At 41.6% G+C, this 17,999-nt stretch overlaps 2 protein-coding genes and 1 non-coding gene across 5 annotated transcripts in view; 1 reads left to right on the forward strand and 2 right to left on the reverse strand.

Moving 5' to 3' along the window:
• ZFR (zinc finger RNA binding protein) overlaps positions 1-15,363 on the reverse strand; it is a 45,226-nt gene extending 29,863 nt beyond the window's left edge. For all 3 annotated transcript variants that reach the window (XM_071731938.1, XM_071731937.1, XM_071731939.1), the window contains exons 1-2: positions 15,256-15,363; positions 14,882-14,966 (exon numbers count right to left, since the gene is read on the reverse strand). In XM_071731938.1, the coding sequence (XP_071588039.1) occupies positions 14,882-14,966; positions 15,256-15,292 (122 nt within the window). In that variant the 5' untranslated portion in view covers positions 15,293-15,363. The remainder of the gene's footprint in view (positions 1-14,881; positions 14,967-15,255) is intronic.
• SUB1 (SUB1 regulator of transcription) overlaps positions 1-17,999 on the forward strand; it is a 257,386-nt gene that overhangs the window by 215,486 nt on the left and 23,901 nt on the right. The gene's annotated exons all lie outside the window — the stretch shown is intronic.
• Positions 1,856-1,993, reverse strand: LOC139790454 (small nucleolar RNA SNORA66). The gene has a single exon (XR_011723497.1). It is a non-coding gene; the product is annotated as a small nucleolar RNA SNORA66 (small nucleolar RNA).

The raw sequence follows: 17,999 nt of genomic DNA on the forward strand, positions 1-17,999 counted from the left end.
TTCTCTAAGAGATGTTTAGAATTACAAAAGCTGGCCCCACTTGCTTGTACAGACACCCACTGCCTCACAACATGAAGCATCAAAAGAACAGTTGGGTCAAGCAAGAGAACTGTAACCAGAGTTCTGGCAAACTACCAGGCACATGCTGAAACTAATTTGCATCTCTAAAATTTGCAGGTAGGACAGTAATATATGGCCATTTACAAAGAATGAGTAAATATTAATCCTGGAAATAAAAAATGATGGCATCATAGGCTTAATTATTTGTACAGAAGCTATACTGATGTGTAACTGTGCATTATGATTAGAAGCTTAGAATACTTAGTTCAATTTTTAAACAAATTAAGTAAAACAGGCAAAATATCACTGTCTGGAACAACGACGATGTGGAGACTGAGCGATTACTCTGAATTTTTAAGTACAGTTCCTGCACTGCTGTTCAGTAATATTTAAGAATCTCCATAGGTTCACATCGCCATAGCATTATTAAAAGAAAATTCCATGCTTGTCAAGGAGGTAGTATTGTCTATTTTTCAGCTCAAAACCAAAAGTAACAAGCTGCATTATCTTTTCCTGAAATTTGCAATATTCTCTCTGATATATCTAGTAGAAATAAAGCACATTTAACTATATATACTACTACTTTTGCAAAAGACATTTCTGTAACTCCCTTGTGGTTAATAATTTTTGTTTATTTATTTTTAGGAAAACTGATTTTGTCAGTTTAATTACAGAGAACCCATTAACTTCATTACATTAAAAATTACAATTTTTACAGCAGAAAAAGAAAGTTCTATTACTATTGGACTTCCATACCTGGACTTCACCTTCTTGCCATCACAGGCCCCCGACTGCTTTGGAGAACACTTGCATTCCATCCAAAGTTAATTCAGTTTTGAGTTGTACTCATAATTATGTTTCATTTTATTTTCAATTTCTTAGTGTAACAGTAGAAGAGAACTGAACCACGTTATTGTAGCTCCCAGCACTGCTTGAAACTATTACTCCTACATGACATAGGAAGATTCTGTTTTGTCAGCTGAAGTGAGAAATACTTTAGTATTAGTGCTTTAGTATCAGTACTAGAAGTACTTTAGTATTAGTAAAAGTGAAATCCAGCTTATAAAATTAGCCAGTATTATCTATGTAACTAACAGTACAAAAGTGTAAAATATTCATGAATTCTGAAGTAATTATCATAGGTAGCTACTGAAAACACATTAAGAAAACAGCAGTCTGTAACTGAGACTGCAGCTGATTACATCAGCATTCCAATACTGCCAAAAAGTAAAGTCTTGCTCTACCCTCTCACTACTGTTACTCTTCCCTCCTCCCATTAAGTGAAACTGGACCATGACATCCTATTCCATCACTGCTGCTACTTCTTCTATTTGGTAAGCTACTGAATGCATGATTTAACTAACTAATCTATCTGAAATGGTGAGAATTTTTTCTGACCTAATTTTCTGATACAATAGAAATTTCAAAACCACTGAATGTTACAAAAATCTGCTGAGTGCCAGAACCCATGTAACTTATACATAGGGACACAAGGGGTAGAAATGGAGGGAGAAAGAACAGGGACCTGTCCAGGATGCATTAACTTGGGTTTTCCAAGTTTCATGAAGTGATGCTTAAGTAACTATTAGAAAACACAACACAGTGATCACAACACACTATGAAGTAATGGTACCAGCCAGTTTAAGAAAATGTTTCTGTTCTCAGATTATATATGATTACAGCAACTTGACAGTCTCCAGACAGGGAAGACATTACGGTCAACATTAGCAGGACTAGTAACAAGATGCTAGTGCAGACAGTTTAATTTCTTCTGTGCTATTTTTGTATCAAAATTCCTTGTCATGGTATAGAATTAACAGCCAAAATAATTTTGTTTTTTAAGGCTGATACAGTTCTATGACCATGTTTGCTCTAGCAAACCTGTTCCCCTCGCTTCTGCAACATCATGCAGAGCTAGTGATCGAGTTTGCAAGACTGCAAAAAATATTCTGGAACTGACTACTTCTTTTAAAAAGTTATGTAATATTATGTTACAAATTCATGGTGGTATCTTTCCTAAATTTACAACATTACTTTTCTCTCCTCATAGACTTACAGAAACACCTTTAACCTTAAGATGACCAGACCTTTTCATGTAATTAATTTACATAAAAGGATTTTTGTGACAGCTTCTTCATTGAACTTACATGAGTTTTTATCCCGGTTTGGTGATTAGTCCCTTACCACATCTGCTGAAATTAATTTACCTCCTCCTAGATTATGCTGCCAGACTCCCACTATCTTCCCTCCAGTTCATCTGTGCACCTATCCTAGTATTAGCTATTCATCTTTCTTGACTACAGATGCCTAGAATGGTATGCATCATTTCAGATGAAGTTTCAGATGTGCTACCCACTCTCCTCCAGAAAGAGCTTTCCCAACAGTGTCGCTTTCTCACAGCTGCTTCTTGAAAAGTTACCTGTGGATTGACAATATTTTCCTTGCATCTAACATCACATGCCATCCTAATATAAATACTAAGGAAGACTCAGAACCAGTCCCTAGGGAAATTCATTGCCATTACTCCTACTTATTATCACTTTTCTAACCTCTACCAGCTTCTTCTCTACAACTCTTTTACTAATCTCTACCTTAAGTAATGATTTTCCGTATTAGAGCACACAAAGTATTTCAACATAGTCCCACTAAGTAAGACCCAAAAAGGTTTAGGCGAATTATCAAATTAGAGCAGTGATGAAGTATGTCAGCTGACCTATGTGGTACAAACCACATGGGTGTTCTTCGCCACAAGGAAGTAATTCAGTATAGCTTAATCCCCCAATACAGCTGCAAAAAGTTGAACCAAATTACTTTGTATGTTCTGTAGGCTAAGGACATACAGATCCTTTGAGGAGAGGCTGAGGGAGCTGGGGGTGTTCAGCCTGGAGAAGAGGAGGCTCAGGGGAGACCTCATCACTCTCTTCAACTCCCTGAAAGGAGGTTGGAGCCAGGTGGGAGTTGGTCTCTTTTCCCAGACGACTTTCAACAAGACAAGAGGGCACGGTCTTAAGTTGTGCCAGGGGAAGTTTAGGTTAGATATTAGAAAGAATTTCTTTACAGAGAGGGTGATCAAGCATTGGAATGGGCTGCCCAGTGAAGTGGTGGACTCTCCGTCCCTGGAGATATTTAAAAAGAGGCTGGATGGGGCACTCAGTGCCATGGTCTAGCAACCGCAGTGGTGGGTCAAGGGTTGGACTTGATGATCTCTGAGGTCCCTTCCAACCCAGCCAATTCTATGATTCTATGATTCTATGACAACTGGGTACTGCTGCACAGCAGACAGAAACACCAACTCATGGCCCTGGTACCTTAGCAGTGGCTAAGGTTTTGTAAGTACCAGTGTTGGCTGGGGTCCAGTTAATTTTCTCCACAGTAGCTGTTAGGGGGCTACTTTTGAATGAGAACTGAAAACAGTGTTGATAATGCAGCAACATTTTTGTTATTACAGAGTGTGCCTAGAGAGTCAGGGACTTTTCTGCTTCTCACACCACCCCACCAGTGAGTAGGCTGGGGGTGCACTGTAAGCTGGGAGGGGATATAGGCAAGACAGCTGATCCTGACTAGCCAAGGGGGTATTCCACACCATATGATGTCATGCTCAGCATATAAAGCTGAAGGAAGAATAAGGAGAGGGAGGTGATGTCTGCGGTGATGGCGTTTTCTCACTTTTAGTCTTCTGATTCTCTCCCTCATCCCAACTGGGCAGAGTGAGTGAACAGCTGTGTGTGGCTCAGTTGCCATCTGGGGTTAAGCCACACCACCAGTTTCTTTGTAGATTAATTCTTCTCTTCTACAAAATAAATTCTAATACCCTTATTAGGAACTCTGAGTTCAAGTTAATTCCAGATCTCTTCTTATGAAAAGATACTTAGTCTGTTTCTCCATACTGACCAGGTAGAGTTTAAAAATCAGAGAATCATTTAGGCTGAAACAAAAATTCGGAACTCATCTGTTCCAACCCAGTGCTCAAAGCACAGTGAATTTTAAAGTTACATCAGGTTTCTCAGGGCTCCACGCAGTCAGATTCCAATCATCCCCAAGAACGGAGATTGTAATACTGCTTTAGACAACCTGTTACAGCGTTTCTGCATTCTCTCTCTCAATAATTTTTTCCTTAGTTTATAAAAGCTTCAGTTCCAAAAGCAAATGAGCTCTGCATTAACATTCACATAAGTCAAACCCAGTTTGTGGCAATTTAATTCAGTGTAACTTCATACTGCAATTCAGTGTTTTATTTGCTATCAAAATAAGCATCATTCTTTGATTTAAAAAGTTATAAAGGAGTTGGCAGCTTAAAATCTTATTCTGCTTTATGGCTATTTTATTTCCTCTTTTGCCAGAAATTTTCATTTTAAAAGAATACATTTTATCCATAACACTCCTATTTTGTTAGCTGATCACAATCAGCTCCATTTCACTTCTATTTTTTTAAGAACAACACACATTCTTCAATGCTCATCTTTTGGCTCAGGTTTCTATTCCACTGCCTTATCACTATCCCTGCCAGAGACAGATTACAGTCTACATGTTACATTCAACTGTTCTCTTCCAGGTTCAGTATATGCATTTCAGCTGACTACAGGTTATTTCCAGCACTTTAAGCCATTCTCTCACTCCCTACCTGCTCTGAACTGCTACATGCATACTGCTACTTTCCCTTCCTCCCTTCGCTCTTTGGTTACTCCAAGTAAGGTTGTTTCCATTAAGTTTTACACCCCCTTAGTATACCTAGCTTGGCCTCATCTTCCATGTCCTACCAAAGTAACCTCAAGATTGAGATAATTAATGCTTTATTCACAATTATTGTGCAATACTGCATGAGAAAACTGTTTTGTAAAACACTTTTGACTTAAATCTTTGAATAACACCTAATATTTCTACTGACACTAATGATGGGAAATACTAATCTTTCTGATTGTTTTAGTATGAGAAAAAGTGCCATTTATTATGAAATACCACTATGATATTAAACTTCCTAGATAGGACTGACAGCAGCAAGCTGTGACCATGTGATACTAATCTCCAATTCCCTGCCAATCTGCTTTTCTCAGGGGTGAGGGGCCACACTGGTTCACAATCTTGAAGAATTCATCCCAGGGCAAAAGCCACAGCAAAAACTGGCCTTGTGCACACTGCTGTCTGATGTGTGTCTGCCATGCTTTCCCAAGGCAGATGCATGGTTTGTCCTGGTACTTGGGACACAGAATAACATTGCAGCTGCTTTTATGGTGTCAGCATTTGATACTGCTCTCTATACTCACAACTGACTCTTGAACAGTGCAACATGTAAAAATCTTTCTCATTTGCAAAGTCTCCTCTTGTCAGGGTTTATCAATCAGGGCATGCCAAAAAACAAAGCTCTCTATTACCCCCCTCCACCGCTCCAAGGGAAGATAGGGGAAAAATAATGAAGAGAGACTTAGAGGTTGGAAATCAAGACTGGAACAGGTTTACTGGAACAGAGTAAGGACAGTAACACATGAGATGAGAACAAATATACAAAACCTCATCTCGATGATTGCAGAGATTGGTGTCTAAGGGTCTATGACAACATGAACTCAGAAGAGGGGTCCATGGCTCTTTCCCAGCACCCAATGGATGTGAATTTTGAAGAGCTTATAGTGAGCTGATAGAAAAGCAGGAGCCTTTCCAAGACCCTGGAGTGCAGTGAAGCAGCAGGAAGGAGGGACTGGGAAGGGGGCCCAGCTTCTGATCCCCCTGGCTTTTATAGCGTGACATGAAAGGGGAATATTGATCCCCCTCTGCTCCTCCCCTCCCAGATCCCTCAGTCTGTCTTCAGGTCCTCATATAGGCAGGTATCAAAATATTTGCCTGGGCCACTCAAACCACACCACTACTCCAAAACAGCAAGGTTGAAGAGTTATGAAGATCTCCCTGCCCAATTCTGCACCACAAAATCAACTAGAACTATAGTACAGCTTTCAAAAAAAGTTTGTTTCTAGGTGCATACTTAACCAGGAGACTTTCAGCCTCAACACTTCCATTTGTCCAAGTTGTTTTAAACACCAGCAAAAAGTGCACACCACGAGAACAAGCTCTCAGAACAGTTATCACTAGTCTGTGTTAATTATTTCATAAACTAGATTAATTTCATATTTCTCTCAGTAATTTTTATCCTCTTGTCAAAACACACACAACACTCAGGAAGCAGTTAAAAACCTTTTCTGAACTTCACAAAGATCTTCAACAAGAAAACTATCAATGGCTTTGATACAGAAAAAGGTCTTCCAAAGTGAAACAAAAAAAAAAAAGGCTGGCAAAAAAGCACTTAAAATTATAAAATCAGAAGCTGTTTAGGAGGCAGAAACTGACGATCAATAGCAGCTGGTGTTTACTTAGCAAACCTACACAGGTTTGTCAAAGTTAAATAGCCATATAATACAAATCTGTAAATTAGGAACTTTTTTCCCAAAAAAAGCTCAGATGAGAACTTGTTACTAGATCAAATATGTCAGAACCCTCATTTTTTATTATTTCTACATAGCAGTGCTGATAGAATATCTGGATTTCCTGTATTGTATCAGCTAAAGATCGACAGAAAACTAAGATTAATTAAGAAACAAACATTAAATTCTATTCTGTAGAACATTCTGCTTTTGTCCTTTTTTTAGTTCTAGCTATTGGCCATTTCTAATAAAAGTGCCGAAAACAGAAAGCTTTACCTTTTTTTATCAAGAAAATAGAATTTGAATATAAAAATGCTGCCTATTTTGTCAGGTATTAACTTCAGAAGACTTAAGACAGTACGATTTTCTACATTAAGATATCTGTAGAGTAAGTCATGCACTAGGGAACTTAATAATGTATCTGTATTGGTGGCAAATATTGTCAGAGGAATACCCTTTCAGGAAAACACAGTCCACTTCCAGGCAAAATATACAGCATGTGAAACGTACATCCAGATGAAGCACTTAAAAGGTTCCCTGTGAAGTCTTAATTTTTATCACACTGACTCATCTAATTTAACAACGTAATTCCTGCGCACATATAGCAAAGAAAAAAACGATGCTGATTTCTGTTACCATCTTTGTACTAACTACCAACACACACAGACCTAAACCTGCTGGTATTCCACCTCAGTTTAGGGAGCTGAAAACACTCTGCCTAGAGGTAAACACTTCTTTTTGTTTTAGTTTACTGAACAGTGCTATTTTGACATGATAACGACTAGAACAAATCTTGTCTCTGTCCATACTAACTACATCTTCAAAAATTGACATCCACAACATATTTCTTGCAGGGAATTTTGTTTTATTTTCATTTAAAGACATTATTTCCAGGCTTGCTTAGCACAACATTAAAGCTGCTCTTAATTATAAAAATTAAAATATATTGAATTTTAAAAAACCCATAGTAATTAAGACTTATTTCTTGAGTTCTAACTTTTAAGAACATTTGAACAATTTAGCACTACGGAAGTCACATCTGTTGAGACCTAATGACCAGATTTCTCTTTATAGATTATTCTATTAAAAGTAGAACAGCTATAAATACAGTTTAGCAGTTTTTCTCTCAGGCTTATGAAGACTGAGATAAATACGACCTAACTCTATAAAAACTACCTGAAGCACTATTATCTGCTTCTTCAGATCTTAACCTAGCAAGAGGCACTACTGAATAATTGGTCAGATGAAGTTTTAGGTGAGACTTGCAAGAAGTGAAAACAACAATGATTTTTAAAAAAATTTTAAAAATTAAGTGCCCATTTTCTTCCTGAACACACTTGACTATAAGCAGCTTAAAATGGTGAATTGAAGTATTACACTACAGTTAAGTTGCACTTCTACATTTCAGAAGTGACTTCTGTATTTCTAGAGCCTGTTACTCATTATGAGCATAGAATTTCATTGAAGACTGAATATATCTTTTAGAATGTTAACAAAAATTACTATTTCCTATTATTACAATTTTGTGAACAGAATGAACATTGTAATGCAATTCACTAAGAATCCAAAGAGATGCCTGAAGGAATGCAAATGTGCATTCCTTCTTGAACTCTTAAAATTCAGCAACTCCCAGGAGCATAATCTATAGATTTATTACAAACAGTTGTAGCGACTTCGAGTTTCCCTTCCTCTTCCTCATTTCTAAAAATAAAATCCTTGCATCCTTGCATTACAAACAAAAAATGAACATTACTAGCCAGCTAAACCATATACTATCAATAACTCACCTCAAACAGTATCCTCATGCTTTCAATACATCCTTACTGCTTTACTTTTCACATTTAGTCTCTCAATGTGATGTAAATCCAATCAAATTCAGCAACATTTCCCCCTGGTACATCACAACATAACTGCAAGCATCTTTAACAGTGATGTAATACATGCTCTGCATCTACCTCCCCTTTACTCAGCTGCACACTATGGACAGCTTATTGCCTATACTGCTGTCTTCATTATCAAAACAGTGATTATATTCAAGCCAACACCCATGTTCACAATTCTAAGACACAAAACAAAAAGAAAGGAGCTTAGGATGTTACACATGCCTGGAAAAGTACCAAGTACTACCGTGTGCCCTGTTCAGATCACCAAATCAAAGAATGGTTGAGGTGGGAAGGCACCTTAAAGGTTGCCTGAGGGCCCAATTGCACTGAAGCAGAGCTGCCTACAGCCAGGCACCCAGGACCATGTCCAAAGAGCTTCTCAGTATCTCCAAACAGCTTTTGAGTTTCTCCAAGAATGGAGACTCCACAGCTTCCCTGGGAAACCTGTGCCAGAGCTCAGTCACCCTCACCTCAGTGAAAAAGGATTCCCTGATGTTCAGAGGAAACCTCCTGTGTATCGTTTTATGCCCTTGGCTTCTGGCCCTGCCACTGGGCACCACTGAGAAAAGCCTGGCTCTGTCCTTTCTGCACCCTTCTTTCCTTCCTTCAGGTATTTCTATTCAGGAAAAATACAGCACCACAGCCTTCTCTTCTCCAGGCTAGACTGCCCCAACTCCCTCAGCCTTTCCTCATAAGAGAGATGCTTCAGTCCCTTAACCACCTTTGTGGCCTTTTGCTGGACTCTCTCCAGCGTTTCCCCCTTGCACTGGGAATCCCAGAACTGGACACAGGCTCCAGATGTGGCCTCACCAGTGCAGAGTTAGAGAGGAAGGATCAGCTTCCTTGGCCTGCTGCCAATACTTTGCCTAACGCAGCCCAGGATGCCATTTGCCTTCTTTGCTGCAAGGGCACATTGCTGGCTCGGGTTCAACTTGGTATCCACCAGGATTCCAGGTCCCTTTCTGTCAAGCTGCTTTCCAGGTGGGTGGTCCCCAGTATATACTGGTGCAAGGTTTCACGGTTACAGAACTTTGCACTTCCTCTTGTCAAACTTCATGACATTCTTGTCAGCTTATTTCTCCAGCCCACTGAGGTCCCTCTGGACTGCAGTGCAATACTGGTGCATCAGCCACTCCTTTTAGTTTGTGTTATCAGCAAACTTGGATACACTCCATCCCACCACCCAGATTATTAATAAAGACTGTTAAATAGAAAAAACACAAAAGTTGGTAAGCTTTTGATAAAACTAAAGAAATCTCAGGAGTAGGGAAAATTGTATTCAAAGCTTGAAGAATTTTGTATTTCCTGCCTTAAATTATAACTTTGCTTTTCTTGTACCAAAAATACAACTACAGTTTATCCTACCACGGTTACACTTGAGTAGCAGACGAAATTTTACACGTAATTTAACACTCTAGAGTTACGCCTACAGCCATCAATCCATTTTGAGATTACAACTACAGGGGACATAACTATACCATTAACAGAAAAACTTCCCAAGTGCTCAGTTCCTGAAAACATAAGCTTGCTGCAAATTTAAACTGGCTGGCAGACTTCTCTCCTAAAAACAACATGGGCTCACCTGATTACCAAAGCACCTTTCCTCCCCAGTTACCACCACCTCCTCTGTCTCCTCATCATTAGTTAACTGCAGTGCTGGCACACAGCCCACTTTAACAGGCCCAGAGCCTATTATTGCCTTTCTGACACTGCCATACTTCCTTTGTGAGAGGGATCTTACTGACTCCAAAACAAATCAAAATGGCTTTATAAACAGCATTACCACACTGCACATTTTATAGCACTTAAGACTTAACACTGGCTGGACTGAAGAGAATCAGCAGAATGCACCTCTGTCATATCCAGTGAAGTTTTCTTTTCAAATAATGCATGTTTTAACACGTGATGCAACTCAAAATACCACGGGCATATAGTTCACAGAAATAAAGCATTTGGAGTTCCTGTACTATGATAAAAGTACACTCATCTTATGATAAAACACTCATCCCCAAGCACTTACAAAGCAGAAGAATGTAAGACAATACTGTAAGATTAATACATGTTTTACTCAATATCAGTTTAAGTCTATCAGGACATTTTCACTACAGAATAAGCCACAAGTCCAATTCAGCATTCTCCTTAAGCTTGAGCTAGTAGGCCTGTGTGAACTACAGCCCTAATGTCTCTGAAAGAGGTAACTGGGACAGGCATTTAAGAGAAAAGTTAGAAATAAGAGAAAATTAGAAATACTGGCAAATACAAAAAAACACTTCACCTCCAAACAGTTCTCAATAGCTAATTTATGCACCTACAGCAATTCACCTTCCTTTGGTGTTCAGCACCAGCCTCAATATCCTGTAACACTGCACTGTAACACCAAACCAACTATATTACAGGAGTTCACTTCCACATGTCTGCTTAGAAGACTGCACATTAACAAACCCACAGGTACTCACGTGGTCTGGACCATGACTGCTAAAATTGCCCTCATCTAAGAAGGCTTACCACACTTATATTCACACTCCTTGAGGGCAATTCAAAGTTAAATCACTCCTAACTACCCAGATATCTCCCACCTGTGACCTTTCTTATTAAGCAGGGAATGGTATGAGTATCACTAACATGAAACTCAAGACATTTAAAAGATTCGTTGTCTTAACAGAAACCAAAATCTTAAGAAGGCTAATTAAATGAGACCACCACATTTGCACACCTCTCTGTCCTAACATTTCTCAGTACCCCAATCCATCAGCATTCACACACCTTAATTAGCCAACTTTAGAACGAAAGCATAACTGTGCCTCTCTCCAGTACTGAACCAAGAGTGCTAACATTTTTACATAGTAAAGACAAGCCAATTATAGGCTGTGTTTATTTCAAGCTGAATAGACAAGTAGTGGTTCAGGTGATTCACAGAGTGCACACATACATAAAAAAATTAGGACTTGTACTACTCAATTCCACAATTTATTTCAGGCTCCTTAATAGATGGATTAATACAGGTACTTGCATACACAACAAATGGAAGTTTCTCTAGCATGCAGGGTTATCACCCTGGGTCCTAATACCACCACTAGCAGAAAGCACAAATTTTGAAGGTATTGCAGTATTCAGAGAAACTTCCTGTATCAGTCTTTGCATCTCATACTTTTCTCATTAACTCATAGTGTTATTACCCAGTAGTGCACACAAAGATTTCTGAACGAGCGTGCAACAGAAATTTTATGCAATGACAACACTAAGAATAAGAATGCTTCTAATCCATCATTTACTGGTTTGAAGGGCACTTAGCTCTTTTGTTTGCGTTGATTAAATATGAAATGAGATTTCAAATGTGCTTTATGAAAAATAGTATTTATGAACTAATAAAAACACCTATTTCCTCTCTTATCTGGTCAGTTGAGGGAACTATACTGCTTACACTGTTGTAACAGTAAACACATTTTCCACTTCTGCACACATTACTCACAAATTTCCTAGATACAAGACCTAAAATCTGAGCAGCTACCAATACAGCCTTCTTACTCCTTCAAGTATCAGTATTTAATATTAACATAGTGCTCTTTGGGGTTCAGTGGTAGGGCTAGTCCTAGTCAATATATTTAACAATGATCTGGATGCAGGAATTGAATGAGCCTTTAGCAAGTTTGCTGATGGTCTAAACTGGGAGGTGCTCTTGGCTCTCTTGAGGGACAAAATACCTTGCAGAGGGATATAGATATATTGGAGCATTAGGCAATCATCAATGGCATGAAATCTAACATGTTGCAATGCCAGATTCAGTACCTGGGGCAGAGTAACTCTGGCACAAGTATAAACTGGGAGAGGAGTGGCTGGAAAAGGCTCTAAAGCAGTCAGCAGTGTGCCCTGGAGCCAGCAGAGAAATCCCCATCATGGGGAGCATCAAACACAGCCTGACCACCTCTAGGTGATTATTCAGCTTTATTCAGCACCAATGAGGTCTCACACTGAGTGCTGTGTGCAGAACTTAAGGGGAGGATGTGAAGGCCCTCGGATACCTCCAGAGGAGGGCAGCAGAGCTGGTGAAAGGGCCGGAAGGGATGTTCTGGGAGGAGTGGCTGTGGACTGGGTTTGTCTGCTCGGAGATAAGGAGGCTGAGGCGTGACCTTGCAGCTCTCTGCAGCTCCCCGAAGAGAGAAAGTAGACAGGGAGGTGCTGAGCTCTTCCCCCTGGTATCCAGTGACGGGACACATGGGAAAGGTTCAAAGCTGCCTCAGAGAAGGCTTAGGCTGGATATTAGGAAGCATTTATGTACTGAGGTCGTGGTCAAACACTGAGATGGGCTCCCTAGAGAAGTGATCAATGCCCCGAGGCTGCAGGTGCTGAAGAGGTGTTTGGACAATGCTCTTAAAAGCATTTTTTAACTTAACCTGACGTGGTCAAGCAGTCAGACTAGATGATCACTGTAGTCCTCTTCCAACTCAAATTTTGTTCTACTTTTTGGATTGTTTTTCAGAAGGTTCTTAGACTCTGTAATTTCTGATGCAAAGCTGATTTGTTGGTTACTTTGTTTGGTTTTTTGTTATTTGATTTTGCTGAGTTTGGGTTTTTTTTTCCCCTGAATGTCTCTAGCTGAAGATTTAACAGCTTCGTACTTTGAGATATTCCAGAAAAGGTGCGTATCCTAAAAATAATTGGACATATTTTTTGCACTTAGCTGAAGTAAGTGCTGAAATCAAAGAATTTTGTGTGTTTTCATTAGGGAACACTGACTGACACATCTTTAGAGTTATAGCTTAAAGCTCTCCCAGTACATCAGTTTTTTTACAGCCATTTTGTCAAAATAAAACACAAAAAAATGTGACAGATGCTTATTATGAAAATTTCTGTTACCTGCTATAAAACTAGGACTCCTGAACAGCATGTATGAAAAAGGGAAGGTCTTCAGTTGCAAGTGTCTTATTCAGTGTCCTGAAATAGACTGCTGTTTTAAGCAACTTTTCTGAAATCCATGAATTAATCCTGTTGCTAGAAGTTTTTTTTGCAGGAGTTACGAGGCTCACCTATGTATTAACTGTGATGGCTGCTTGTGATGACAAGCAGCCATTTGTTTATCTATTATCTTGGTTTCTAAGAACACAATTTTATTACTCTACTGGTAACAACCTTCATATGACAATTTGCACTATATTTTTTATTAGAGTTCCCTGCCATCATCTTCTCTTTCTCAAATATATTGGAGTGAAATCTACATTTTCTAGCACTCTGTAAACAAGTTCCTAAGGACCTGCTAAGTCTGCTTCATAAAGGTAAGCTGCCCTTTAGACATCTTGACTGTTTTCTGCTCAAAATATTAGATTAATTCTGATGAAAGGACTGTTTTAACTAAATGCCATGTCTCTTCACTTTAAGAAATGGTAAATTTGATGTGGTAAATTTACAAACCATTTGTAGGATGCAGAGTCTTTTACTGACAGCAGATGACAAATCATATAACAGTAGCACACATGTACTAGTTTGTTAATAATCCTTCATATATATGCTTTTTTCTTCTGTTCTTCCCATGAACCAAGACTCATGAGTCAACAAAGGTATTTATTACAGATTTATGAAACTAATAACACAGACTTAAAATATGGACTCCAAGGTGCTACTCAAACACCAAAAGCAAAAAATGTGAAGATATTCCTGAGTAGTTTTTGTCAAATTAAGTAATCTGATTTCTGAAAATATGACAAAACAGATGCTACCAATTACTTTTTAACACTCTGATATACCATTTGAATGCACAGTAACTAAAGACACTAAAACTTATGGCAGCATGTCTGTGCAAGATGTGCTGTTACAGGTCCCCAAGCTTCACTGTAAGACCTACTCCTGATAAGTCTTTAAAAGGTGTCTGGACCTGAAAGCACCTTCTCTAGTTTCTTAAGAGATACTGATTATAACATTGCTTCAGCGGAAGTCCCTGCATTTTCTGGTGGTTCATCTCTTCCTTTATCCATCCAGTCTGCTATAGGCTGGGTTGACATAATTCTAGCCTACACTAAAAAAGATTCTGCCCTCCCACGCCGACACAAAGGGAGGCAAAGACCTGGGGAGCAATCCCCATCTTCCCTAAAGCTGAAGAAAGGCCCGTGGGCGGCAGACGATAACTTGCTGATCGTGCTGACTGCAAGTGGCCATTTTAATTTAAGGGCCTTGGGAACTGATGCTGCCGCTGCTTCTTCTCCTCCTCCCCCGTGATGCCCGGCTCCACCTCCCCACCCTCACACCACCGGGGGGAGACAGGGAGGGCCTCACCAGGAGGGTCATAAAACAACGCGGCGGGCCGGGGTGGGGGTGGGGGCACGGGACGGACACAAACCGAAAGGTCCCGGGCAGCACCGTCCCGCAGGAGCAGTCTGGGGCGGGGGATGGGTGTGGCGCCGAACCCTCACCCCGAGGGGCGGAGAGATCCCGCTCAGGGAGAGGGGACCGGAGGCGAAGAGGGAAGAGGAGGCCGCGGGCCCGGAGAGAGGGAGGGGAGGGGAGGGGCGGGGCAGGGCAAGGAGGGAACGCGGTGGTTACCTATACTGGGCAGCAGCCCCGCTATGGGTGAATCCAAAGTAGTTGCCGGTGGCCATTTTGGCATCTTCTCCCAGCCGGCTGGGCACTGTGGCGACGATAACCAAGAGGCGGCGGTGGCGGTCGGGGCCATGACAGGAGGCCCGGCAGGAGAAGGGAGGAGGAGGAGGGAGAGGGGGAGGGGGGGGGGAAGAGAAAGGGACAGACAGACGAGGGACAGAAAGAGCGCCAGGTCAAACAGGGCGCCTCAGGACCCCCGCCCCGCGTCCGGGCCGCATACCCTCCCCCTCCGACGCCGTCCCTCTCCCCCCTCTCCCCCTCCTCCCCTCCCCCCCGCCCCGAGCGCACGAACACACACACCGAGAGCCGTTACTTACCATAGGTGAACGAAACTACCGGGCATATGGGAATCATGAGTCCGAGCTGGCAGCGACAGCGGCGGCTGAACTCTCAACTCTCACCCCCCTCCCTCCCACCCTCCCTCCCTCCTCCACCTCCTCCTCCTCCTCCTCACCGCCGCGCTCGCTCTCCCTCTCGCTCGCTCCCTTCCCCCCACCCACCCACCTACAGCGACAACGGCAGAGTGCGGTCAGACCAGCACTGTGCGCATGCGCGGGATGTGCGGCGGGGGACGCTGGGAGTTGTAGTCCAGGCCCTGTCCACGCCCGCAGAAACTGCCGCCCGGCTGCCGCGGAAGCCGCTACCACCATCGCCGCCGCCACTTCGGAGCACCCCCAGGCCTCGTCTGCGCCTGCGCGGGATGTGCAAAGGCTTCTGGGAGTCGTAGTTCCTCTCGCCCTGAGGGCCAGGCCGCATGGCCCTCGTCGCCGTCCTCACGCCTTGTCCCCTGCGCCGCACCCACAGTCACACCGCACGCTGCATCACGCACTCACACTGTAAAGGTAGCGCCGGTTCCTCATCCTTGCCTGCAAAGGCACAACGCCTTTGTAGGTAGCCCCAGTGACACAAGCCCGGGTGAAGCGGGTCACCACTGCCAAGCTACTGGTGTTTGTGTCGCGTTCCCCACGCACCCTGACCTGGTCTGCATTTCCCGGCTGTCCCACGCGAGTTCAAGGTCCGCCGGAGCCTGGCGTACGCAGGGGGTGCCCTGTTCATACTTCTGTAAGGCCACGGAGCTGGAAAATCAACAGAGTTGGTTAAATGAGTTTTAGATTTACCTGGTGCCCAGCTGCCCACCTGGAGAGCAGGGGTGGCTGTCACGCACACATCGACCTGTCCGCAGGGCACCACAGAGGCTGGCAGCCCACAAAATAATTTTGCAGTAATTGCCACAAGCCCGCGGCACCCGCAAGGTAAAGCCGCACGCACGCAGGACCACCTCTTCCTCTGAAGTTTCTGGGCACCCGCAGTCCATCAGATTGTTCCCAAAAAAACTTACACTGCACATGGTAGCCAAGGACATAACCTCCTGTCCCAACAAGTGACCGAATTTCCATCTGCTCCCCGTGACTCTGTTCCACCTCTAGGCAATCTTTCCTCCTGAGCAGTGGATGCCTCTCAAAGCTCTGAACAAAGCAAAACTTAAAAGTCTAAAACGCTTGCATCTCAGCTGTGTACTTTGTATACACTATGATGTGTGTTTGTAAATTAAACAAGGCTTACAAAACACCTCTGGATTTAGTGATCATTTTAGAACTCTTTGGTAAGCAACACCTACTAAAAGCACCCCTACATTTTGTGGAGACCTCCCACGATGTTCACAAAAGCAGGGGTGATGTAAACACTTTAAAAATACAAAAATATGTCTCTTGAATCAATCTTTTTTTTTCCTGCTATGTTGCAACATGCTGTCAATTAACATATGTTTACCTCACCATATGCCTGACAGACACCTAAAAGATAAGAATGCTTATCAGGTCACCCCCTGGTGCATCGTGGAGACAATGAAAGTAGCAGGACATCAAAAAGACAAAAAGATAAGGATGACTCGTCTCCGGGAAGTCTGGAAGTCTGTGTGTAGCAGGGACTTATGCAAAAAAGGGACCCCTCTTCTTTTCCTGTATAAAAAAGCCCAGGAGAAAAGGAGAAGTGGCGGCTTTCTTCTAGATCCCCCCTCTCTCGGCACTTCGGCTTCAGCTCCGGGACAGAGAAGCGGCAGGAGCGACAGACCCTACGCACCCAACTACAGCCAGAGGCCAGGGCCGGCGGACGGTGATAACATCTTAACTACTCCCTCCTCCTTTTCTCTTCTTAACGACTCTTCTCTCCAAAGTAACTAATTGTATAAATCCTAAATAAATCCATGTAACTTGTTTAAATCATAAAGACTTGTTATTCTTGTAAATTCACGCGTCGTTTATGAGTAGTGGCTGAATTTTCCTCGCAAACAAAATATAAATAATAACTCGGATCGTAACAAGGGGTTTCCCTTATTCCACAGTACTTGTGGTTGTCTTAGGCAGCACAGTGTCAACAAAGATATTGTTGTTCATAAAACAACATAGAGGAGGAGAGTTATCTGTCATCTAAAGCTTACATTATTGCAGCTGCATATTAAGTATAGCAATTCAGATACCCAATATCCTTCCTAATTCACTGAACAACTTTACTAGTCATTATTGTTAGTTTTAGGAGCTAAATTACACTGTACCTCTTCTTTCTTATCCTAATCAAGCATACAAAAAAAAAAAAAAAAAAAAAAAAAAAAAGGAATCTGTGCGCAAGAAGGAATGAATTTCCAACCTGTGTGGTATACTTCCACTCAAAGTGGTTTTTTATGAAGAAAGCAACGATTTGGTGAAAACATTTAATTGCTATTGCTTATAAAAACAGTATCCCTAATCCTGATGTTATCTATAAAACTACTTTAACAAAGGGCTCTACGCAAATCTTCTATAGATACAGAGCACGACCTCTGCCGGGAGCCTAAATTAATTCAGGATACAAAAATGAGAGATATCTAAGCCCTCCCCCTCCTAATTTTTATGAAAAATAGCTCATATTTGGACCACTGGATCGTGGTACTTGACAAGAAGGTAATGGCAGTTTTATTTGTTCCACTGTCTTTCAATTTTTTTCAGTAATAAATTGATTAAATATATTCAGTAGATATTTTATTAAATATATAAGCATCCATATACATACAGTCATCCACACATTT

The sequence above is a fragment of the Heliangelus exortis genome, chromosome Z, assembly GCF_036169615.1.
Source record: "Heliangelus exortis chromosome Z, bHelExo1.hap1, whole genome shotgun sequence".
In the NCBI taxonomy this organism is placed as follows: Eukaryota; Metazoa; Chordata; class Aves; order Apodiformes; family Trochilidae; genus Heliangelus; species Heliangelus exortis.